Source organism: Myotis nattereri (genome assembly GCF_964212035.1).
Source record: "Myotis nattereri genome assembly, chromosome: 5".
Lineage (NCBI taxonomy): Eukaryota > Metazoa > Chordata > Mammalia > Chiroptera > Vespertilionidae > Myotis > Myotis nattereri.
The window spans coordinates 73,814,765-73,839,960 of NC_138080.1; the positions used below are offsets into that span (position 1 = coordinate 73,814,765).

At 39.3% G+C, this 25,196-nt stretch overlaps 2 protein-coding genes across 4 annotated transcripts in view; both read left to right on the forward strand.

Annotated features, from left to right (window-relative positions):
• The window catches only part of ADAMTS19 (ADAM metallopeptidase with thrombospondin type 1 motif 19), a 210,545-nt gene extending 207,032 nt beyond the window's left edge, over positions 1-3,513 (forward strand). The window contains exon 23 of the mRNA XM_081092590.1: positions 2,248-3,513. Within this exon, the coding sequence (XP_080948716.1) occupies positions 2,248-2,399 (152 nt within the window). The 3' untranslated portion in view covers positions 2,400-3,513. The remainder of the gene's footprint in view (positions 1-2,247) is intronic.
• An 827-nt stretch (positions 3,514-4,340) lies between these two features.
• Positions 4,341-22,849, forward strand: MINAR2 (membrane integral NOTCH2 associated receptor 2). 3 transcript variants are annotated; one of them, XM_081092592.1, is made up of 6 exons: positions 5,237-5,778; positions 5,901-6,061; positions 9,699-9,875; positions 13,160-13,210; positions 18,144-18,371; positions 22,596-22,839. In XM_081092592.1, the coding sequence occupies exons 2-6, from the start codon at positions 5,930-5,932 to the stop codon at positions 22,773-22,775; spliced, it is 768 nt and encodes a 255-aa protein (XP_080948718.1). In that variant the 5' UTR covers positions 5,237-5,778; positions 5,901-5,929; the 3' UTR covers positions 22,776-22,839. The 3 variants fall into 3 exon arrangements, with proteins under 3 accessions (XP_080948717.1, XP_080948718.1, XP_080948719.1); XM_081092591.1 differs by having other exon boundaries at positions 4,341-6,061; XM_081092593.1 differs by lacking the exon at positions 5,901-6,061 and having other exon boundaries at positions 5,546-5,778; positions 22,596-22,849.
• Positions 22,850-25,196: the final 2,347 nt, after the last annotated feature.

Here is a 25,196-nt window from a genome sequence, read left to right on the forward strand (position 1 = left end):
ACTCTATTTTACTGTGGGTTCTTCCAGATGGCCAGGTGGGTAAAATATCGTGAAAAATAAATTATTTTGATCCCTGAAGCTGTCTACTCAGAACCAGACCCTGGAAATATGAATGTCATACCACCCAAGCTCATCATGTAAAGGGGTTGAAGGGTATAGCCGTATTTTGGGTTCTGACCAGTCTCATGGCAGAACTATCAATTAAGGCAGTATCTAGTTCAGTGGTTCTCAACCTTCCTAATGCCGCGACCCTTTAATACAGTTCCTCATGTTGTGGCGACCCCCAATTTCATTGTTACAAATAGAACAAAATTAAAGCATAGTGATTAATCACAAAAACAATATGTAATTATATATGTGTTTTCCGATGGTCTTAGGTGACCCCTGTGAAAGGGTCGTTCGACCCCCAAAGGGGTTGCAACCCACAGGTTGAGAACCGCTGGTCTAGTTGAAAGGTACTTGTAGTATATACCTTAGATCTCTCCACTGTCAGTATCCTTCCTTGTGATCCTGGGTACAAATTATCCTTTGGAGAAACTTAGAGTAAAAAATGACTTTCAAGACAAATGGGTACATTGGATCTATATCACTTAGCAAAAGGTACAATTTTTTCATACTTAAGGACATAATATGACATACAAATAGCTACTAGTAACATTGATTCCAATGACTTTTATGTTGTAAAATGCTTTCATGTGTATTCTCAATACCTGTCATTTAATCAGCCATCATGAAGAAGTAGGGTATGTATTTTAATTAAATATAGCCTGCACTTGCATAACAAATATTCATGAACGAATTAGCCTTTATGTCTGTGGCAATTAGTGGCTTTTCCCAGCACTGCTGCTTGGCTGTTATTGGGTTAGTCTATGTTTAACACCTTCCGTTTTGATCTGTGCACATAATCTTCAGGAAAACAATTTAATCGTAAATTCTTATAGATACTCTTCCAGGCATAGATTCAATCAAATGGAAAAGTTTGGTTCTTCAAAAAAAAAAAAATGCTCTTTTTTGAGCCAAATAATTAACATTTCTAAGAAATAATCAGTTCAAGGAGAATTAAGACTAGAGCAAATGCAGCTAAATCCATGTATTTCAAACAACATAATCCCTTTCTCCAGCAATTACTTGGAGTTCTTCTTGAAGTATGTGGCAAAAAATAATGACCTCAAAGAAGAATTTAATTAGAATTGCATTGTTTTGTTTATTATTTCTTGACAGTGTACCCCCAAACACAGAAGCACAGTGATGGGTAAATCTAAGGTTTCTAAGTGTAAAATAATGAATTATATTAGAATAGTGGCAAAAGAAAGAATTGTAGCAGGACTGACTTTAGTTATGCATGCCAGAACACACTATTTCTTCAGAAAACCTGAGCCTGAATTTACATGACCAATTTTTTTTTGTATCGAATTCCCATTTTAAATACTTGAATGCTATAAATTTCAGTCACATGATAAATGGCTTTGATGTTAAAGGTGCATTAAATCACTATCCCACAAACAAAATAGAAAGACTCATACTGTAGATACAGAGAACAGACTCACAGTTGGCAGAGGGCGGGGGTTTGGGGAACTGGATGAAAACGGTAAAGGGATTAAGCAGAACAAATTGGTAGTTACAGAATAGCCACATAGATATAAACTGCAACATGGGGAACATATTCAATAATATCATAGCTATGTATGGGGTCAGCTGGGTGCTTGAAGAAGAGGGGGGACCACTCTGTAAAGTGCATGATTTTCTAAGCACTTTGCTGTGCATCTGAAATGATATTGAGTGTGAACTGTAATGGAAATATAAAAAAAGAGGAAAGAATAAAATAAAATGTGCGAGCATATTTTTGTTTTGCTATTTCTTTGCAAATTGACCTATAACAATACTTATTAAATTTCATTCCCATAAGGGTAGATATATTGAGCACATTTATTTGTGTTTTTAATCTTCCCAACTAAAAATCCAAAAGAAACGTAAATGAAAACCGTAAAATTGATCCTTAAAAGCCATTTACAGGACAATTCATTGAATTTGGGAATATCTGTGAGAGCATTATTCATTCACTTTACTCCTTTATTTCAGGGTGTGTATGTGTGTGTGTTTGTGTGTGCATAGCTCTGTGTTTTAAGTTCCACATGGAGTATAAATGAGTCAGTGGACAAAATCCCCATTTACATGATTGCTGTTTACTTCTACTCATGACACCTGGAATATCTACCTGTATTGAGTTTCCTGTGTTCTGCTTCACAGCTGCTCTGACTTTCAAGTGCCTAGGAGATCAATGGCCTGTGTACTGCCGAGTGATACGCGAGAAGAACCTGTGTCAGGACATGCGGTGGTATCAGCGCTGCTGTGAGACGTGCAGGGACTTCTATGCCCAAAAGCTGCAGCAAAAGAGTTGACCTCTAGCAGGCTGGCTGGCTCACAGCTCTTTGCAATTACATTATTTATAGACACACACACTAGCATGTTTTTCAGACCAAATATTATCAGATTACATATAATTTAATCAAATTAATTTATTTTGGGGCCTGCCTAACATCAATATGGTGCTTATTTTGGTAATACAAACATTGTGATTTATACTATAGGGCTTCATAAGTCATTTTTTATGAATAAGTTGAATCCAGTTACCAGAAAAAGAAAATTAAGATTGGTAGGCTTAAAAAAATGTTTTTTAAGTTAGGGCTGGCTCTAAGGTGCTACTCTCTCCACACCAATACCATTGAGTTATGCATAATGTATACTACTAATTTAGCATAATAGTTTAGCTATCTATGGGGGAAATTATTTTTGTGTTTTGGTGTCCTAATACAGAATTAGCCCATTTTCTGTACTCTGAAGGAGATGTGTAAACATAACAAACCTCATAGTGTTGAACAGGTTTTTAGAGAATGTATTATGAATTTGGTTCAGACTTAGAGAAATCTATAGGAAAAATTCTACTGTAATTATATCCTTATTTTAATAATGGAAAAGAAAAAATCAAAATAGAGACTTTGATCATGTTCACGAACATGTACTTGAACACAAGTATTGTAACAATGAAACACTGTAATTAATGATTTACACTGAATCATCATTGCACTGTCGATATAGTGTAGAGAAACCGTTATGGAAATGGTAACACCCTACAAAAATGTGTATTATTTTTAACATGTTGTCATTAGATTTTAGCTTTTTTAAATATTTTGAAGAAAGAAAGCATTGATCCACCCATTTCCTTGTATTTTTTTTTTAGCAGATTTTAAAAGAATATAGTAGGTACTTAAGCCTCACAAATCATGAGAAAACTTACTAAATATTGTTCAGCCTTTTCCCTAGAAACAAGGAAAGACTAAAAGCTGATAATATTGTGGTAGTTTCATTGTGTTTTTTCTTTATAAAAATTAAAAAGTTTTACAATTCTGTGAAACGTTAAAAAAAAAACAACTTAAATTTTTTCTTGTGAGAAAATATTGTACATGATTCACATGATTTCTTAGATTTTTTTTGCAATAAAATATGTGAAATTTCCTTTTGGGAGGCAATTCTTCATAGGCCTCTCATGTTTCCACAAGTCTTGGCACTGTCTGCTTTTGTTCTGGAATATCTTCTAAGGGATGTTTGTACGGTGAACAGCTTTGGAAGATAAAGTCCGTGTCTCTCTTTGGAGCAAAGGGCAGACGTGTTTATTTCTCATGATAGAAGTTTCACAGTCCCTAAATGGGGCCCCTCACCTGTAATACAACGCTCTGCATGTGTAGGTATCATGTCTTCTTTATGTCTGGTGCTTCCATTGGCATTACTACCATGAAAGCCCTCATGCCACAGATCATGGGATCCAAAAGGGGAAGATGGGTTTTGGCCAGTTTATGTTTTTTTAATTGAATTTGTTGAAATAACATTGGTTGATGACATTATATAAGTTTCAGGTGTACAGTTTATAATACGACATCTGTGTACATATGGTGCTCACCTCTCGAGGTCTTTTGAGTATTTCTGTTTCAATAGACCTTCCAGAATTAGGGAAGTTACCATGGGGGAGGCTCAGGGACTCTTGGGTCCACTATGAGACAGACTTAAGCCAAGCTTGATCCAGTTATCTGACTTCCATAAGCTTTTGCTCTGACTGTGGGACTGCAGTGGCAATGTAGTGTCACCAAGAATCCAGGAATCATCAAAAAGTCAGGTTATTTTCCTTTCCCCAATATGTAGTTCCCATCAGGAAAGACTAGAAGGTAGATTAACAATATGGGTTTTGGACAGTGTAACAAAATCTTTCCCCAAAGGATCTGGCCTCCCCTTCATTCAAGGAATTCTGGATCTGTGAACCTGCTCTCATGTGGAATTTGATCTAGAAATGCAATTCCCTGCTATAGTGAGTCAAATCAGATTTCTATTCACTAAGACTAGAAATTTAGTGCTTATACAAATACAAGACTTTAGTAGAATGTGTATCTATTTAGTCCGAGGACTCCATGATTAATTAGGCAATACCAAAAATCTTTGCTGGTCAAACCATTCTCTCTACCCCTTTAACTCTACTGCCCTTTATAGTAACTGTGCTTTCCTGGTCTTTGGCGGTGAAATTCAGTCATTTGGTTCCTGCCTTTATGGTATTCCATATTCTCATTAAATTCAGGAAGCCCACTTCAATGGCAGCATTTCCCAATGTCATTCCTGACATTTGCAGACTAGCCACTTGAGAGTTCTTTAGGGATTCCAATGCTGCCATCAGCAATGAATTTTTCAAAGCCTTAGTGAAGGGAGTGCCTTCTAGGTGGACCACTGAGGGGACATATGGAACAGGTGAGTGAACACACCTATCATATTAAAACCAATCTCCCTAAGTATTTGTATACCTCCCTCTGTAGTACCTTAGAGCAAGTATGTTTTAGCATCTCAGCTTCATTCAGTATAGACAACCATTGGGTTCAGTTTTCAGATAAATTGTTAGAATTACTCCCAGCCACATCAACTAATACTTTCTAGAATCTCTACTTAGTGAACCCATGTCAAAAACATTTAGGCTAATTCAACATTGTATGCTTTCCATCCTAACATAACCCTCTTAAGAAGCACCCCTGAAACACGTACTTTGGGTTTCAGTAAATATGAATTAGTGAAATCCTGCATTTCCTTTGATAGGTATGGTACCACTTGAGAAGTCACACTTTTTGTCTGCCCCCCTTAAATCTTCTGGGATTTGATCTGGATATGGATTTAGAAGACATGATAGATGTGGAACATGAGCCGTAGAGCTGAAAAGGTTTTATTTCAAGATAGTCAGTGTAAGCTTTCTAGGTCCCAGCTTAGTCTTTGAACTGTGGCTTTTAAACCTGATTTCTCCCTTTAACTTCTCTAGTCTTTTTAGGAGCAGTGAATCAACCCCACAGTCATTAGTCTCTTTGTTTCTATTAAAAAGAGTTTATGCAGCAGGTACTTGCTTTCTATAGGCACTTCACTCCAGATGACAATAGGTAAGAATTTAAATAACCATGTTGGCATTTTGTGCCATGGATGACCTGTGTCCCATTTACTGGAAAAAAGGGTCACTAATGTCATTGAGTCTAGTCAAAGCAGAGAACGAATTCCAGGTTTCATTTCTTAAAGTTTTCTTCCTTGGAAACATTTATTTTTTGTGCCGGTAATTGCCATGGTTCAGTCAGCCAAACAGTGTTGGAGTGTTATGGGATAACGGATCTGAATTCATAACATCAGGAGGAGCTGGGGAAGATCCATGAGAAGAGTTGGAGAATCAGGAGTCACCAACTGATCTGAGCAGCCAGGCACCTCCAGGTAAGTATGATTGTGAAAGATTGACTGTACCGATGTCTATAGGATGCTGCTGCCTCTGTATACCTCCCTTCTTTGTAGGTCCACAGCCAAGCATCTGGTGGTGGATTTGAGTTTGCTGTTAGTCAGCAGGTCCAACAGTTGGAAAAAAGAAATGGGCATGGAGCTCAAGAAAAGGCCGCTTGGGAACTGCCAGGCACCTGTGCCCCTGTCTATCCCTGCACCTGATTACAGAAAGACTTCTGGGTTCATGGATGCTGCTTCCATTTTGCCTTCCAAGTGCCATGCAAGTTCCTCTTTTGGCCAATTCTAACCCAGAATCACACAAAGAAGGGGATTCTTGGAAATGTAGTTTGCTTTTTACCTATAGATAGATGACTAATATGAGTTTTATTTTTTTTCAGTTTGCTTTATAACAGAGACAACTGAGATGAAAATCCATATTCTTACTCTCTTAAAATAACAGTAAACCTTTTTAAGTGCTTATTATATCCTGAACATTCTGTTAACCACTTTACCTATTAAACCTCACAGCAAACTTGTAAGGCAGTATTAATATCTTCACATTATAACTGAGCAATCTGAGGCTCAGAGAGTTTTGGTAACTTGCCCAAGAACACAGTTTAGTTGGATGTAGTAAAACCACTAGGACTCCAAATTCTGTGCACTCAATTATCCTGATTGCCTCCCTTGTTCACCACTTTTGAAAATAGGTGCACAAGGACTTATAATCTCATCACAGACTTTCTTTGTATTTAAAACTATCCAACTAATTTTGAAATTCTCTCAGATAATTTTGATGAATCCCAACTGCTCATCTGAATTGTACAGGCTTTTCACCTGAAAATACTTTCAGGTATTTCATTAAGTTATTGTTACAAATTAGAGAGGAGGGGAAAAAGGAAAGAAAAGAGAAAAGGAAAGAGGTAAAAATGAAAGAAAATAAATGAAAGAGGAGAGAGGAAGAAAGGAAAGGTCACAGAATGAGAAGAAAGAAGAAAAAAGTTACTATGTAAAAAAATTTTGCTTAGTGAACCATATTTAATTCTATTTTCACAATTCTCATAGTTCAGAAAACAATAATTCCGGGTCCAAACTCAAGGGGAAATGATACTTTTATAAAAATTTTCTGTGAAGAAAGCAAATGCTTACCTGCATCCAGAGGGTTGAGAAGTACCAGATATCCACATTTCCACCAGATTGTCCCTGCAATATACTAGTAGTTCCTTTTTTTAAAACAAGGCAGAGAAGTTATTTTACTTCTTTCCTATTTTTATTAATTTCAGAGAAGAAGGGAGAAGGAGAGAGAGATAGAAACATCAATGGTGAGAGAGAATCATTGATCGGCTGCCTCCTGCACACCCCACATAGGATTGAGCCCGCAACCCAGTGCCCTAACCAGGAATTCCTAGTAAACCATGACCTCCTGGTTCACAGGTGTATGCTCAACCGCTGAGCCATGCTGGCCAGGCCTAGTTCTTTATATTTCTTCAATATGAGTTTGTACATTATTTTTTAATGTACAGAACAGAATATAGAGAATGTCTGTAAACAATTTTGGCAATGGGTTCCTTTTTCACTGAGCATGATCAACTAGAAAACAGAACACTAAGCCATTTTTTTTAAATCAAATTTAATTAGATTATCCATTTCCAACCAGAGTAGAACCATCATCATTTGTTGAGCAAAAAGCTTCATGAAGGTCTACAGAAATGATTCCGGTGTGGAAGGAAGCATCCAATGGGTCCCTTTTGTGGTGTGTCCCCTCGTACAGAGACTCATGAAGGAAACGTATGAAATACATAATCAAACACCACATGAGACTATAAACAAATCACCCTGAAATTCCATAGGAAGGACAGTCATTCCTACTAAGGAACATATGCAAAGGTTTTGTGAAAGAGAGGCTAGGCACTACAGATGACCCATAAAGGATGCTTAGAGGTGGTCAGTAACAAGGTCTGTGGAGAAATGTTTCCAGACGGGAGGACTGACACGAGTAGAGGCACAGGGGGTGAGGTCGGGGTATGGCCAGTACAAGGGAGGGGGGAGAAGGACTGATTTCTTCATTGTCAGTCACGTGGGAAACCTACAGGGGTAGTAGTGAGAAACAAGAACTGATGGTTTGGGCGGGGATAGAAAGGATGGTGGGGAAAGATGGAGAGTCTGAGACTAAACGACTTGTAAATGGAAAGACAGTATACAACCCTCTGGGCATCTGGAGCATGGTGGAGGGATCTGAAGGAAGGACGCCCAAGGAAAACTGAAGGCTCCTTTCACCCACCTCATAATTTGGCTAAGAAAAAGGCCTGGCCTAATCAATATGTTTGGATCTAAGTTCTGTGTCTCCACTTGCCAATATAGAGAGCCAAAAAAAAGTTAGGTTCTCCTTGAAGATGTTTGTTATTCCCCAAAGAATCTTTTAGGAAAAGCAAACAGCCTGAGAAATATTTGTTCATTAGATGTATTCTGGCAGCAACCAGAAAATTCCAGAAAGTACCAAGCACATGCACATAATACACTTGATTCTTGAAACAACTGATTTAACTGGTTATTGTCATTATAAAGTACTTTTATCCAGTAAATGTATTGATAAAACCACCCAGATGTATTTCTAATATCGTAAGACAGAGAGAGAGTTTGGTCCAAAAAATTCTTATAGAAAGTGTTGATTGCTTAATCCAGTTTTACAGTCATAAGTAGGACAGATGTTTTGGTTTGGGTTTTTTTTAAACACCCCCGTGCTTATTGCTATAGAGAAAGTCAGTACTCTCCAACGTCTTGCTCAATTCGAGAACATCCTGGCTGCTGATTCTTATATGGCTCTATGGCACTCTCCTGAAATGTGCTGCTGATACATTCCACATGTAACCATTCCCCCTGGAAGGGAAGCTTTCCTGCTGCGTCAGATGGGTCTACAGAGGTGCAAACAGAACAAACAATTTATGTCTTTTAGAACTGCTGACGTGTCTATCTTTTTGCCTTCTCGCAAGTGGGAAGGTTTTCTCTTCCCAATCAGTACTTTCCCACTGAGAAGTATGGGTTGCCTAAGGCAGAATGGCTTCAAGTAAGAGAGCTTATCTCCGTGAAAGTCATCATCGCTTCCTGACTTAGTACACTGTCTGTAGCTTCACTCCCACCTTGGCTCCCTGACCAGCAGATGGGTTCACTTAGGACAGCACGTCGGCCATGTTCCCACTTGGTTCCAAATGGACGGTGTGGACACCAAACACATTGTAGGAGTGTATGCGAGTAGGAAGAGTCTAAGGGGCCTCAGGTAGTGAATGGGTTAAGACAGTAGGTTGGGACACTAATTTACTGTAGCAAACTAAGCAGCAAATGCTTGCCATTTCTCTACTCAAAACGAAGCTGACAAGCTAAACACGATTAGGTTTCACCTGAGCCTGAGACTCTGGGAGTGAAAAGATGAGAAGAAACAAGATCTTGCCTATCACATTTGAGGCTGCGTGGGCAGGGCCAAGTCTGCCGGGTTAGCTTAGTAATGATCAGAGAGAAAAATTAAGTTATGTCTCTTTAGGTGACTATCTCATGTGCTCCAAATTATGGGCCGTCATACTGAAATTCTGGCAGCCTTTCTCCGAAGAATAGCTCCTCTTTATTAACCTGTTATTTCTGACTCTGTATGGAGAGGCATTAAGTGCTACACATATCTAATTTTGGCATCCTATTAATTTTAATGTGTAGCCCCATTCAAGCATCCTAAATGTGTGTGTGTGGGGGGGGGGGTGAAAAACAAGGCAGGGTGCTGCATTGTTCCTGTGTGTTGATGTGCCGTTTTGAGCGTGGCACCCGAGTGCAGCTGAGAGAGCTGGTTTCAGGTGCCAGTAGGAGAATCCTCGGACTCATCCATAATGGACGAGTCTGACGGGACCAGCCTCACTTGCCTTTGTTTCCTCCCTTAGACGAAGGGAGACATGGATCTCTCTGCTTTGCCAAATAACAACCATCCTGACAAATTCCTGCAGCTTGACGTGAAGTTGTTAATGAGGAACTCAGCCCTCCTTCAGGCCAGCCTGGTGAGGTTTCCGGGCGGGAACTACCCTGCGGCCCAGCACTGGCAAAACCTCGTCTACTCACAGGTACGGCCTGGGAGCCCGAGGACGGGGACGGGGGCTCCTTTCTCGCTCTCTAAAGGAAGGCTGGAGGGAACCGAGGGCAAGGTCGCTTCCTCATTCTTGCCACAGAGAAAAGGTCTTTCTTCCTTAACATAAGAAACTCTCCGATCACTTTATCAAAGATGTGAATTCTCCCACCCATTCATTCCCCTCCAACCATGAGCTTCCCAGCATGTCTTCATTTTAGAGTTTGCCTAGCCCTCACTTTACTTCTCTGAGGATTTTTTCAAACCAATTTGCAAGTAAGGTTTTGGAGGGAAAAGCTACCTCCATTTTTTTGGTGTATTCTAAGCACAAAGCATCAGAAGCTTACATGGGAAGCTCATACACCTCATTCAGGTCAACTGCCTTTCATTTCGTGCAGGAAAGACTCAGACAGCAGGAAAGTGGGAAGTTAAGGATGGAAGGAAAGGATATAGCAGGGACTCCCCACCTTGTAAAGGTGCTGGCTGTTATTTTAGATACTCTTAGTCCCTCCACATGGAAGGACGTACCAACCAGGTCTTCAAACCCAATGCAGACTTGATTTCTTGCTTTCTTCTTTTGCATCTTCCTTCCTTTTGCTGACCAGGAGAGAATAAAACTGTGATGAGTTCCATGTGCTGGAATAAACATAAAGGCCCTGACTGCTGCACAGCTCATGAAACAGGAATCATCTTTGTTTTAAGATGTGAGGGCTAATGGGGTTAAGGGTTAGTCCATTTAGAAACAGGAAGAAGCATTGCATTTCAGAACAGATGTGACTGACCCACAAACCCCTGCAAGTCATTAAATCCTTTGGAGTGGTTCAAATTCCCTGAACAGAAATTTGTTTTCTTTTAAGAAACAGTTGCTACTCATGAGTCCTGGTGTAAAGTGACTCCTTTGTGGTGCGTTTTGTGGGCTCCTGGGGACCTTTATCATGAGATCATTCAAAATCAAGTACACTCAAATGATTATGTAAGTGTTTCCTCCACCTATAAGGGTTTTAATTTATTTCCATGGTAAGGCAGCTTATTATGACAACTGACTTTTAAAAATTTTTGCATCTTTTCTATTTGGAATCCTCAAAACCCTCCTGCCCATCATATGCACCTTTTTGGTTATTACTTTTGTGTTTTGTTTAGTTTTAAGCTAAGTGCAATGAAATCCCTCCTTTTTCTTCCTTATTGTTTATATCATGGAATAAAATGATTCAAAAATCAGTTAAGAAAACCTTGGCTTCCCTATGCTATGAAGTTAAGTCTAAGAAAACATATCCAATAAATTCCTTTCAGGTTGGAACACATACATCTAACATCTTTTGTTTGGTACTGGAGTTGACCTATTTTCTTCATGTGGAACTTCACAGTTTCAAGCTCTGTTGAATATTATTTCAAAACCTGAATGAAACACAAATTTTTAAAGGGTATATTTTTCCACAGCCTCTATTGGGTTGAAATAGTTATTCAAGGAAAAACCAAGGAGGTAAAAAAAAAAAAAATCTGCTTCTTATGTCCTTGAATAAATTATTGGTAATTGTAAACTGCAGATAAAGTTGATTTTGTTATCCTTCTACCCTAAAAAGAAATATTAAATGATTGAAAAAAGGCCAATTTACTGTTGAAATAATGCATGGGGATGTAAATGGGTGTAAATCAATTACAAACTCAGGTAGTTGGGTAGGTGTAGCACAAATTATGAGTAACAACAATTATATTTACTATTTCAGATTGCAATGTGTCAATAAGTAATTCTCTCCTTGGCTGAATCTTAAAATCTGAGAGTGATATATTCATTGGATAAAAAGTAAATCTAAAAAGAAATGAACACACGAAATTTTTCAGTAACTATAATGATAACTGGAAGAAGGTGCTGTATATACCAAGTGAATTGAGGTGTTGAGATACACAATGTGGCAATTGTCAAATAGTTCTTAATTTAAAACCCTTACTCTACTGGGGAGACATTACGCATTGAATAAAGAGGTTAGAAATTTGGCTTCTTGTGTCATATCCTCAGCAAGACAGTGTGAGAGACATCTGTTATGGTCCTTATTCAGTCCATGCTTCAGTTTATTTCCACTTGCAGAATTAGGATAATATTCATTTTATGTATTTCCTTAAAACTGAGAACAAATAAAATATGACAAAAGTAATTGAGAAAAAAGATTTTCTATGCAAGTATAAGAAATGTACATTATTATTATCATCATTTGTCAATATTCAAAATGTGTTGAAATTATCCTTTCATTATAATTTGGAAAACAGCAGATAATATCACTTGCATTGTTTGATTTATACTGTGGATGGAGGTGTGTATGTGTGTGTGTCTGTGTGTTTGTAGATGGTGGTGTTGGAGGATGTAGTTAATACATCTGTCAAGCTACATGGCTAACTCAAGCAGTAGATTTTATACTGACCTGAAATCCACACAAACTTCAGATTTGTGTCAGCTTATCATTTGGTATTACACCACCCCAGGTAGGTGCATGGTGTTTGGGCTCAGACTACCTCAAGGAATGTCAAAGGATTTGACCTACAAACATTGCCTTCAAAACCGCTGGTAACTCAGCAGTTAAAACAAAAATCCCCCAGATACCAAATATGAAGTTGAATTACATTTTGAAAATGAAATGAATTTTAATAAGCACTGCGTTTATAATTATTCAAAGTATGTATACATTTTTGGGACACTTTGTATGTATCATTTATATTCATTATTATTTGTTTTTAAGATTTTTAAAAATTCACATTCTACTTTCAGAGTTGAGTCCCTATGCCATTTTTTTAATGAGCTGAAGCAATACGATGCATAAAGAAAAGTGAACACAGGTTCAAAGGCTTGCCAATGGCCCCAGTCAGCTCCCTTCTGCGCAGACACACAGGTCACCCATATTTGCAGAAAGTACAAGCAAATAACCCTTGATTCTACTATACTTTTATTCCTTAAGTTCTTTCACGAGAGGAATAAAGAAGCTTCACAACAAATTTCATCTCAGTGTACCGAGAAACTTTCTCCAAAATCTAATGTTTCTGGTTGTTAAAATTATTTGGGGCATGCGTCTGAATGAAGGCCCTCGGAATTGTATTCTACATATTTCTGCCAATCCCTTTAGAAAACGGGGCAATGAAAGGCAAGGGCTGATTTTTTATTTAGTTTAAATGATAAAATATGTTTTTGCAGATATTGCGGTGGGCCTTTTTTCTGATTAGTAGTTAGACTTCAGAATATTTTCTGACTAATGCCTTTGCTGTATCTTTTCTTGGCTTCTGTCACATCTGTTTCAGAACCCAGGAACATTCCTCACTAAACCTGAGAGCTGGAGCGACAGGCCCAGGGTAAGAGGCTCTTCTCCCCGTGACTTTTAGACACTGTTCTTCACTGGGCTTATTTCTTAATCGCCTTTCCTTGCTTGGCTGTTGTATGCCCATGAAAAGGAAGTGAATTTGGTGAGTATCTAGCCAGGCTCTGCCACAGGCTATCATTCTGGTCAAATAGTATATATATATATCTTCCTTGCTGAACGGGGAAAGTGAAAGACACCACAGTAACTCTGGGATCCTCTGGGAACAGTGTGTGTGGCCTTCTTCCTTGAAGGTGGGGAAGGGTGATTGGGATGCTTCTGCTCTTGAGACCTCCTGATGCGTTGTTCTCTGAGGTCCGTGGTGCCATAGTCTAGGAGACATTCCCATGTTCATTGTTCTCTTTTTCCATATCGGAAGTGGGCCCTCCTTCAAGCCTGCGTAAGGATTCAAAGTTTGCTCCTATTCATGGATATTTGGAGGCCTAGGGTTATTGTTGTTGCCTTGTCTGTTGTTTTTTTTTAAATTTCAAACAATCAAAAACTTTTAGGTGTAGGGTAATGGCTTCTTTGGTAAAACCTATCTTACAAAAATTAGTAAGCTATTTGTTAGTGTGAGCCTTGCTTTCTGCCTCCCTTTCTCTATCCTTCGACTTGAGGACAGCCACCTGGAGGCTGTTAGGGATTAGTTATGAAACCACACCCTTAACGTAATCTTTACCCCGAGTCACTTCATTCAGCTGAGATGTTTTAATGGACTTCTTTGGCTCAATGCTTTTTAAAAAAAGTCTGTATATCAGTTTTTGGGGTCTATAAACATTCAGATTTTAAACAGTAGAAGGCATAAAATTTCTAAACTTGCACACTCTCCAGCTCTTTCTCTCATCTCATCTCTTTCTTGTATTACACCAATGCTCTGATTCTTGTAGTATCATTCTATGTACATGAACACTCTGATAATATGTAAGTATTTCTCCTAGAGCTACAGGTGATTAGATTCCAGTGGCCACAGATGATACTTTCACCAAATGATTTTCATGTTAGGATGTGAATAGGCATCATTCTAGCTTCTGATATTGCTTTATCCTTTTCGACCACTTGACTGTGAAGCCAATGCCACACATTTGTGTGATTTCAAGATGCCACTTGTGTGTTAGGAGGGGTACAGTGGGCTATCCTGTGATGATAAATACCCCAAAGACTGTCAGTTACTATAAAGGAAAAACCATTATTGCTCATGAAAAGTCTGAGGAAGAGCAGGCGTGTTTGGGGGACAGCTCTTTTCCAAGCAGTAACCCAAGGCTTCACGTTCTTTGTGTTTGTAGCTCTGCCATCTCAGACCCTAGCTTACAGTGACAGAAAACAAGAAAAGTGAGCCAAAAATCTTTTGGTAGATTTCAAGAGCCAGGCTTGGACGTGTAGCCTCTGTTATTTTGTGCAGAAATGATCAACTAGAACAAAAAGCTGCCTCCAGCCCAGCTGGTGTGGCTCCGTGGTTGAGCGTCAACCCAGGACCGAGGCGACCAGTTTGATTCCCAGTGAGGGCACATGCCGCGACCATGGGCTCAGTCCCCATGGGGGGCGTGCGGGAGGCAGCTGATGTGCTTCTCTCTCATCGATCTTTCTCTACATGTATCTGTCTCCCTTCCTCTCTCTCTAAAAATCAGTTAAAACATATTTTTAAAAAGTTTGCCCCAGTTTAAATTCAAGAAGGGAAAACAAAATTGGTGTGCATTTAACCAATCACCATAATACCCAGCTCTCATTTGTTTACATTTGCCTGCTATATACTTTCTACCTTCATTCACTCTTACTCTTTCTGAGTCCTTATATTTTAGGCATTTCTCCTGTAAATATTACATAACTGAATTTAATGTTTAAGATAATCTGACAATCTGTCATCTAAATAGGGGGTTTAGTCTATTTACATTTAATGTGATTATTTCTCTCTTTTTTTCTATTTTCCTGAGGCAGCCCCCCATTTTTTTGTTTTATTTCTCTTGTCTTATTTTTTACTTTCTCTTATATCTTTTTACTGTTTTACTGAGTTGAGCAATACATGTTTTAGTAATATCTCTGTGTGATCACTGAAGTGATTCCTTAGTGTCCTCATTAAAAAAAAAGCCTGATACTCTTGTTACTGTTCAATGTTTTAGCTGTTCTTATTTTAAAAATCATATGTTAATGATTACTATTTCTATTTACCATGAAATCAATGCTTTCTTAGATTTATACATATATTTATCAATTTTCTTTTTTTTATCTTTTTGTTTTCTTGCTCAGCATTCCTTTTTGCATCTTATTTTTTCCTTCTAGTACTAATTTTATTCTGCCTGAAGTACATTTTTTAGAGATTCCTTCTTTATTGACCTATTAATGATATATTCTCAGTTTTCATTTGTCTAAATATGTCTTCTATTTTACTCTTTTTATTGAATGATAAGTTACTTATACATAAATGGTATAAATAATAAATTGCATAAAGAATAAATGGACTAAGTAATGGTTAATGCCAAAAAAGGTTAGGTAAGTTTTAAAATATTACTTTTTTACATAAATATTTTAAAATGAAAGTTATCTTAGAGTCCATATAACTAAAATAATGGAATTACTATTGAGTTTTCCTTTGCTGAATAAAATCTATCTAAAATGTAGATGAAGAGTTGTAATCAAATACATGCTTTTTTTCTTTCTTAAGCTATTTCAAAAATATTATCAAAGTATAAATGAACTCCAACCATAATTGGTACTTTTATGCAACCATCAAATTGTTAATAAAGTTATACTCTTAATTTTAAAGTATATGTTTTTCAGGCATGAGATTACCATGCAACACAAAAATAAATGGCACTATGTTTGAGGAGAAATCTCAGACTTTCATGAATGTGACTATAGCTCTGATTATTTTGCTATGTTTTATATATTAGTTTTCCAAGGTCCTTATACATTGTAATAGCGTGTATTATTTTTTCTTTACCCTGAAACTGTTCCCTCATTTATGGAACTTCCTTGTTTAAGAAACTCAAGGAATAATCTAGCAGGCAAGAAAACTGACATAGCCAATTTATCAATGTCAGAAGAATTATTCCTCCTCAAAGATGATCAAAGATGTCTAGCCTTGAAGAAAAAAGCTTGAGTCAGAATTATGCTAATCTGAAATGATCTAAATTTCATATCAAATTGTTTTTCCTCAATTCAGAAACATTTTCATGAGGTCATCCATCTTAAAGAGAAATACTAAGTCAAGATGATTTATTATTTCACTGCAAACTTCAGTATTACAGAATATAAATTGATTTTGAGCACTCTAACAACCTAGTAAAGTCAGAGAAGATCTCTAAGTTTATCTCTAATTATGTAAAAAAAAGTATGGATTAAGAAAATTAGAAAAACCTAAGACCAAAGAGAATGTGAAAGGTTTTATACAGATGATTTTTTGAGACTACTAGCCATTACAAAAGGAAACTATGTAATATTAGTTGACAACTTAGCGTATATAAATACATATTTAACATGACCTGCATGCCCCAGTAGATGCTGAGGGAATCAACCTATCGGTGATCATAAATATGACACAGAGGAATATTTATTGCTACTATTGAATCTTCTTTCTTTTGTGAAACACATTTTTAAAATTGCTATAAATTAATGAAATTTGCTGCCAGTTTTTAAGGGGTAAGCCTAAGTTTTCTGAAAATTAACTTTTGTGGAATTCCTCTCCCTTGATGCCCCATGATAAATGAAGCATTATGCTATAAATTTTTTGTTTCTTCTCAATTATATTTGGCCAATGAACAAATTTTAACTTAAACATTTTCTGCCTTCATGATAATTTTGTAGTCATAAGAAAAAAAAAGGAAAGAAAAAAACTAAGGTCAACTTAGACGAAAGGAAAGCACACATTATCTGATTCCATTTATATAAAATACAAAAAAAAAAAAAAAAAAAGGGAGAGAGAGAGAGTCCAACTGCCTGACACTGTTAAATTTGGAATACTGGTTATCCTTGGGCAGAGTGAGGGATAGTGACTGGGAGAGCCATGAGGCATGCTGGTAATGTTCTGTTCCTTGGTAGAATCTTAAGGTTTATTTGGTTTGTGAAAATGTATTTATGACATATGTGCTTGTCTTTATGTATATTATGCTTCAATTAAAATGTTTTTAAAATCTGAAGGTCAATATTAGAGCCATCTAATAGCCAGCATGTCTGTAGACACAGATAGGAGTGCTATGCTAACTTAGTCCATTTCTCCAAGATATCTGAAATAAGAGTCCCAAGAGAATTTTCATGAAAGCCAAGGCATGTCTATAAATGCCTTTTAATCTTGAATTTGCTGGGTTAATAGAGCAATATTAAATATTATTCTTATCAGTCATGGAATGCACAAATAGAAATGAAATGCCATTAAATCTCAATGCAAGCGAGCTGGGGAAAATGGCTTTGCTCAGAATTCTACAATTTGAATTAAAGAACAGTGTTCTTTCTCCATAGTTATAAAATAGCATTTTAATGAATGATTACTGACGCCAAAAAGATTATAGGCAAAGAAAGAACTCAATGGCCCAGCCGGCATGGCTCAGTGGTTGACTGTCAACCTATGAACCAGAAGGTCACGGTTCGATTTCTGGTCAGGGCACATGTCTGGTTTGTGGGCTCGATCCCCAGTGTGGGTAGGGTGTGCAGGAGGCAGCCAATCAATGATTCTCTCTCATCATTAGTGTTTCTAGCTCTCTCCCTTTCCCTTCCTCTCTGAAATCAATAAAAACATTTTTTTAAAAAGGACAGAAAAGAAAGAACTCAATGAAGTAGACTTCTAGGTCAAACTAGATCCCAGACTCCTTTCCTCATTATCCTAATCTGTTGGGTTTCCAGGCAGAATCAACACATTTTGGGGTACAGTTCTTTCCTGCTACATTTTCTGTCATCAGTGGCCCTCTGGTAAGAGAAGCCTTGTCTCTGCCTCCTAACAGAGAGGAAAGAAGAATATTACTGCTCAGCGAATGAGGGGGTCCAGTGTGAAGGGTGCTGCCTTCGTAGACAGGCCCCCACCATCTCTCTCGTCAGTTCTGAAGAATAACCCGCTATATGGCGACGTAAGCTTGGAGGAAGCTATGGAAGAAAGGAAAAAGAATCCTTCATGGACCATCGAAGAATATGACAAGCGTTCCCTGCACACAAACCTTTCTGGACATCTGAAGGTACTCAAGGCAAAGAGCCAGTTCTTCAGTTGAAGGGGGAGATCAGTTAAATATCCTAAACAACATCGGTTTTGAGGTGACAGGCATTCTTCCCTGGGCACAAAGCCTCCAGGTTTCAGGCCATTTTAGCCTCTGGCTTCCCTTGCTCTCTCCTCTCTCTGGGTTTATTTATTTGTTTTGAGTTTTACAACAAGTTTGATGTGGCACAGAAACAGGGTTTACCTGGAAGGTAAAAGTTTTTTGAAAATTAGCTTGCCAAATTATGTATGTTTTCCCATGGTTGTGTGACCACTTGTGTTCATGAATACTTACGAATCTCTTGTTCAACATGTATTCAAAAAATATTGATTCAATGTCCTGTCTTCGGCACTGTGCAAAGCAGTTCTCATCAAAGATCATTTCATTTCAAGCCCACTCGGTGATTTAAGATTGCAGACTTACATTTTGGACTCTTTCCTGTGTCTCAGTAACAAAACAAACCAAAACAAAACAAAAGCATTTCAACACAGGAAAAATATGCAATGAACTCATTCACCCAACTTAAGTCCCCCCACCCCACTTGTATCCCACGCCCAGTGTCACCCATCACATAGAGGATCTAGAAATACCTGAAAAGCAGGAGAGTGGCCCTCTCTTTTCTGAGTTGGACTGGATTCCTTCCCAGCCTCTGCTTGCCTCTGCTGCCCTGGAGCCAGGAAGGCCTGATGGTTTCCAAGTACCCTTTATGCATATCTGTTCATACATCAAGTATCTAAAGACTTTTGCAGGGAACAGCCTTATGTCCTCTTACAATCTTACACTTCAAAAATCTCAAATGTGCACTCCTTGAAATATCTCATTGTCCGGAGTCTTTGAAGTTTCTTAATCTCCTCGTAGATGTAATGTATCTCCTCCTTAATGTAGTCTCTTTTCCAGAGAAGTTTCCATAACAGATGCTCCCCCATAGCAACAATAATCATGTGTTTTTTATCAGGAGCCTGAAGATCAACCTCTAAGAAGTCACTTCCTACAAGTAGGAAAAATGTATTGATTTATTTCGCAAACATGTCTTGACTGTAGAACCAGAAAGAGCGACAAGATTGAGAGAGAGGACTGTGTCCATCGTGGTTGTAGAAAGTGCTGTGCAAAGTCAGAAGAGAACAAAACCACATTGGATTATTAAAAGCCTCGTGAAAAGTTAATTTATGCTGGATTTGAAAGACGTAGAGAATTCAAAAGATATAGATGGTTTGCATAAGTGTGGTGTGGTGTGGGGGGCTCTTCTGTCAGGCGTAGCAAGAAGAAATGCACAAGTACAAGAAAGTTAGAGAATTTGTCAGACTAAGCAGTCTAGCTTTGCTGGAGCTACAGCTAAAGTAATAGAATAATGGGAAAATAAGGCTAAAACAGACTAAAAGAAATTGAATGTAAGAATAAGGAAATTGAACATTATTGGCAATGAGGAGTAATTTTTTTGTTGAACAATTCCATGAGTTATGTTTAAGAAGCTCAAACATGAGGATGATGGCTATATTGCTTTTCTATAACCAGGGTCTACCCCCTCCCTCCATCCTCTACATGAAATCGCTCACTGCAAAGCAGTCGCCCCTCAGGTCACAGGCTCATTTGCATTCTTGAGGGATGTTTCTGGAAGTCATGACTTTTGTTTTGATTATAATTTCTTCCTATTTATGTATGCCTCATTAATTCAACTTCTCCCCTCACCTTTCTCTATTCATACCTCTTGTTTAGCAGACAGAGCCCCCTGACTTATTTCTGAAAACTTTTCACCACCATGGGTCATAAAAGTTTAAAGTTTCTTGGGCCACTCTCTTTTTTCTAAATTGCTAAGAATATATATATATATGTATATGGGGCTCCTTTTCTCCTTTCTTATTTATAAACTAGAGTCCCGGTGCATGGATTTGTGCACCGGTGGGGTCCCTAGGCCTGGTGCAAAAGGATAGATGCAAAATGTAAGAATGCAAGAAGAATTTAGACGTCCTGAAGAATCCCACATATCCTTCCCCACATCAACTCCTACACTCCATGTCTGTTTCTTTCACAGGCCTCATCTTCCTTTCTTCAGAATTCTTCAGGAGTTTCTGCAAAATGCAAAACAGCCTAAGTGACTGTTACAAATGAACAACCTGAATGACCAGAATGACTGGTTGAACAGTCTCTATGATGTGCACTGACCACCAGGGGGCAGACGCTCAATGCAGGAGCTTCCCTCTGGTGGTCAGTGCGTTCCACAGGGGGTATGCCACTCAGCCAGAAGCCGGGCTCATGACTGGTGAGCGCAGCTGTGGCAGCGGGAGTCTGTCTCGAGTCTGCGGCAGCACTACTGAGTGGCAGCAGCGGTGGCAGGCACAGCAGGCTGGGATGAGCATGAGCAGCACGGTGCTGGCTTGGGCTCCTCCCTGGCTGCCTGCTGCTTGGCACACTGCTACATCCCCCAAGAGGTCCTGAATTGTGAGAGGGCGCAGGCCAGGCTGAGGGACCACCCCCCCTCATGCAAGAATCCATGTACTGGGCCTCTATTATATATATAAAAGCGTAAGTGATTGTTCGACCATTCGACCATTCAACTGGTAGCTATGACATGCACTGACCACCAAGGACAGATGCTCAATGCACAAGCACAGAAATATGGAATGGACTGATGAATCTCAAAGGGGAGGGGAAAGAAGGGAGGGCGGGAAGAGATTAACCAAAGATCTTATATGTATACTAGAGGCCCAGTACACAGATTCGCGCACTGGTGGAGTTCCTCAGCCTGGCCTGCAGGGATCAGGCTGAAACTGGCAGTCTGACATCCCTCAAGGGATCCCGGGTTGCGAGATAGTGCAGGCCAGACCTAGGGACCCCACCGGTGCACGAATCCATGCACCGGGACTCAAGTTTATAAATAAGAAAGGAGAAAAGGAGCCCCATATTTAGCTATGAAGGGAAGCTTTAAGCAGAATTCTGGAATTCCTCACTGAAGAATGGAGGCAATTAACCTTGCAGACAAAGTGCAGGCTGCTGATGAGGACACACACTAGGGCAAGAGTAGAGTAGACAATTTAAATCATCTATCCTTTTGCACCAGTCATCCAAATTTTATTTTAATACTTTAGCATTCCTAAAACTATAAAATTGAAACTAGTAGCAATGTGATGGAAGAGTTGTATTGCCATGGCCAGAATCCATCCAGCCCCCTGCAGGCATGCACATTGCCTCTTACTGGGCATTGGTGAGTCTGAAACTAGTTCACTGACCCTGAAGCTGCCATGGAAATTGGCTGATTTTAAGTCCACTGAGTCTAGAGAGTGAGAGAGAGGGTGGGCAGTCCAACTGCAAGCTATTGCAGTAATTCAGGTAAGAAATAATGAAGTGGGTTTTTAAAAACTAGAGTTTCAGCATTCACCATAAACTTGTTGTATGCTTACTGGAATCCAGGCAGAGACACTGACTCTTTAGCACTGAACATAGCTGGATAGAATAGAAGAAAAAAAAATTTAAATGTATGACCAGTAGAGTTCGCAGGTGATTTTTTGGACATAGGAATGAGGTTGAGTTGAAGACAATTCTTTCCAGCTGAAAGGAAGATGAGGCCCATGAAAGAAACAGACATGGAGTGTAAGAGTTGATGTGGGGAAGGATATGTGGGACTCTTTCTTCAGGAGGTCAAACAGTGCCAAACATCAAACATGCTGTCACCCTCTACAAGGGGGACCAGCAACCTAAAAGGCATGGAAGGGACCCTTGATTCTTAGTCTTACTCCTCCTCCCATGTAAGTCAGCTCCTGGATTTACTGAAAACTCATCACATATGTTTATCTCTACCTTGCCAACTAAATCAAACCTTGAAGGCTCATCTAAAGCAAGGGAGGAATTTTAATTTTATTTCAACTCACTAACCTGATTGGCACACACTATTCATGAGATGTAAGAGGCACTAAGTTGGCATAAAAGACAGCAGAAACACTTGAGCAATTTAGTCAGTAAATCATGCAGGCCTCCTAATGCATTCTCATGCAGACCTACGGCTTGGAGCCACAGGGATTCCTGGTCAGCCCGGAGGCTGCACTTCCGTGTGGGTGCTGTTCAGGGAAGCCCAGCCTCTCTTATTTGAATCATTACGCTTCAGCCTCACCCAAGACAGTGTGAACATGGGCCTTTGGTACCTCTGGCGGCGCTTTGTCTGCAATCTTGTATTGATCACTGATTGAGCCTATTCTCCATGTAATTTTCTTTTAGGAAAATCCTAATGACCTACGGTTTTGGTTGGGAGACATGTACACGCCCGGTTTTGATACCTTATTGAAAAAGGAAGAGGAACAAGAGAAGCATTCAAAATACTGTCGAATAGGTCTGATTTTGCTCCTTGTTGCCTGCATCTTGGTTTCTATAGTGACTGCTAGCACATTTTTCACCTAAAGAAACTGCCACAGACACAACCACCTGAAATTTCTTAAAAATCTTTTCAAATAAACATTTGCAGAAAAACACGTTCAGGTGGTGTGAGTGTATTGTTGATTGCTTGAGATTTGTTGGCTTTCTCTACTTTGTGCTCTGAAACCTGGGTAAGAATTCCAGTCCGAACTTTGTCCTTTGGGAAGGAATGCTGGGGATTGAAACCACAGAAAGTTACTATGTACAACCCAACTAAACACTGAGAGAGAGCAAAGCAGCACCAACAATTGTCAACAGTTTTGTCTTAATGCTCAAACTACATTCACCTTGTCTTTAAAGCACTGTTACCTTGCTCTCCCCCACCCCCACCCCGTCATTCCTAGGAAAGTTGAGCAGGTCATTTTTTGACCAACTGCCAGCCACACAGGGTAAAAACTTCTGGTTGTGCTGCCTATTGAGTTGAGTTCTGCTGTTTTATCTCCCTTTATTCCTGTTTAAGCCAGAAAAAAAGAGGAGAAAGTGAAGACTTCCTTTAAATGTATTGCTATTTCCCCAGTAATCCTTTGCAATGCCTCTGTTTCATGCAGTAATTCCAGTAGACCTAAACTTAGACAGGCCGTAGTTATATAATTGATTACATTTAGAGCCAATTGTGCTCATGAAGTGATCCAAATTGGTTAGTGGTGGCCCCTGGTGGCAGGCGGTGAGAATGCCTCACCAGCCATGGCTTAGGAAGGAAGGCCCTAAAAAGCAGAGGAAATACTGTGAAGAGAACAGGATTTGAACCCTAACTGTGCCATTTGCTACCTGTTGGACCTGGGAAGTTATTCTCTCCCGAGAAGGGATAATCTCGTCTTCCCAACAGAGCTTGCCTAAGGACTAAATAAGAGACATAGGTAAGAGCAACGCCTGGTTCCCAGTTAAGTAGCTCCATAGTTGATGGCAGTTGTTGCTACTGCTATGTGCTAGCTTATTGGCACCCTGGAGTCATCTTACGTTGCCTGCAAATACTTGGGGACATGGTTCTGGCCACAGATGAATAAAGTCACTACCCCTCTCTTTCTCTTAGAACTCCCTTCCCCAAGTCCCTCATCTCCACTCCTTTCTTTTCTTTCAACTCCCCCAGCCCCCACTATGTTGTGCAAGAAACAACAAAGGTACTTTTTCCATTTCTCATTAGTCATATTTTGCCCTTTGGGGTCGCCATATCATTTTGTTGTATTTCTCTTAAAGATACTTGAAATAAAGTTCGTCAAAGTGCAGCTATACTGTACAATAAAATCATTGTACACAAAAATTGTCTTAAGCATATTTGCAGCCTTTAACGTCTTACTCCTCCACTCCTCTATGATAGGTTCCAGTCCAATTTAGAACTGAAACAAGGAGAAATGAATGCCCAGGGGACTCTGAATGCAGGTCCACTCTCACTGTGCACACCTCCTGGACAACCGCTTGCTATTACAGTTAACCTTTAAACAACACGGGCAGGAGCGCCAACCCCCACACAGATGAAAAATCCACGTATTACTTTTGACTGCAGTTGGCCCTTTGCTTCCACAGATTCAACTAACCGCAGGTTGAAATCAGTATTTCTGTCTGCGGTTGGGGATGCGAAAATACTGTTTTCACCTGCTGCTGGTTGACTGCACGTGTGAAGCCCATGGAGAGGAAGGGCCAACTATTGATTGAAAAAAATCCACCTACAAGGGGACCTGCACAGTTCAAATCTGTGTTGTTTGAGGGCCAACTATAGACTCTGTTTTCAAAGCTTCACTGCCCCGTGTTTGCTTCCGAGGAATTCAGACATGTTCAGGTTTCTGCTACCTGTGGGAAGAGTCCGTGCGCAGCAGGTTGCTTCTGGCCATCCACAGGTAAGGCTCTCAGCGCCGAGTGGGGCAACCACAGGAGTGCGGAGCTGCTCAGCTGAACTCCTGGCCCATCTCATTCCCTTCCCTTCTGCCAAGTCAGGCCCCGAGGACTCTGCTCGCTCTGGCCCCGTTCTGCTCTCATCTCTCACCTCTCACCATTTCTATTTCAGCGTGAATGAGTTATCACCTTGCTATTGCTCCCTAACCAATCTTCGTTGTTAGCCTTTAATGTCACTGTAGAATCAAACTATATTATTACCCCTCACTGCGTTAATGTTATGCAACTACACGAGAGTGAATGCCATGAATAGAGAGAGTACATCCCTGTGTGCACTCGAAATCATACCGTGAAAACAGTTCCAATTTCTGCAGTATGGGTTTTGCAATGGCTCAAGCAGGGAAATTATAATAAGGTCACAGAAAATACAGAGATGATAGCCCTAAAAAGCCTTACGTTAAGATCTAGGTTTTCTTACAAAGTGCTGATCCAGAGTCAATGAACTAATGTTTTAAAGCATTTTAATACAATCTTTGCCATATGATAGGAGGTCAATAAATAGTATTATCTGCAAAAAAG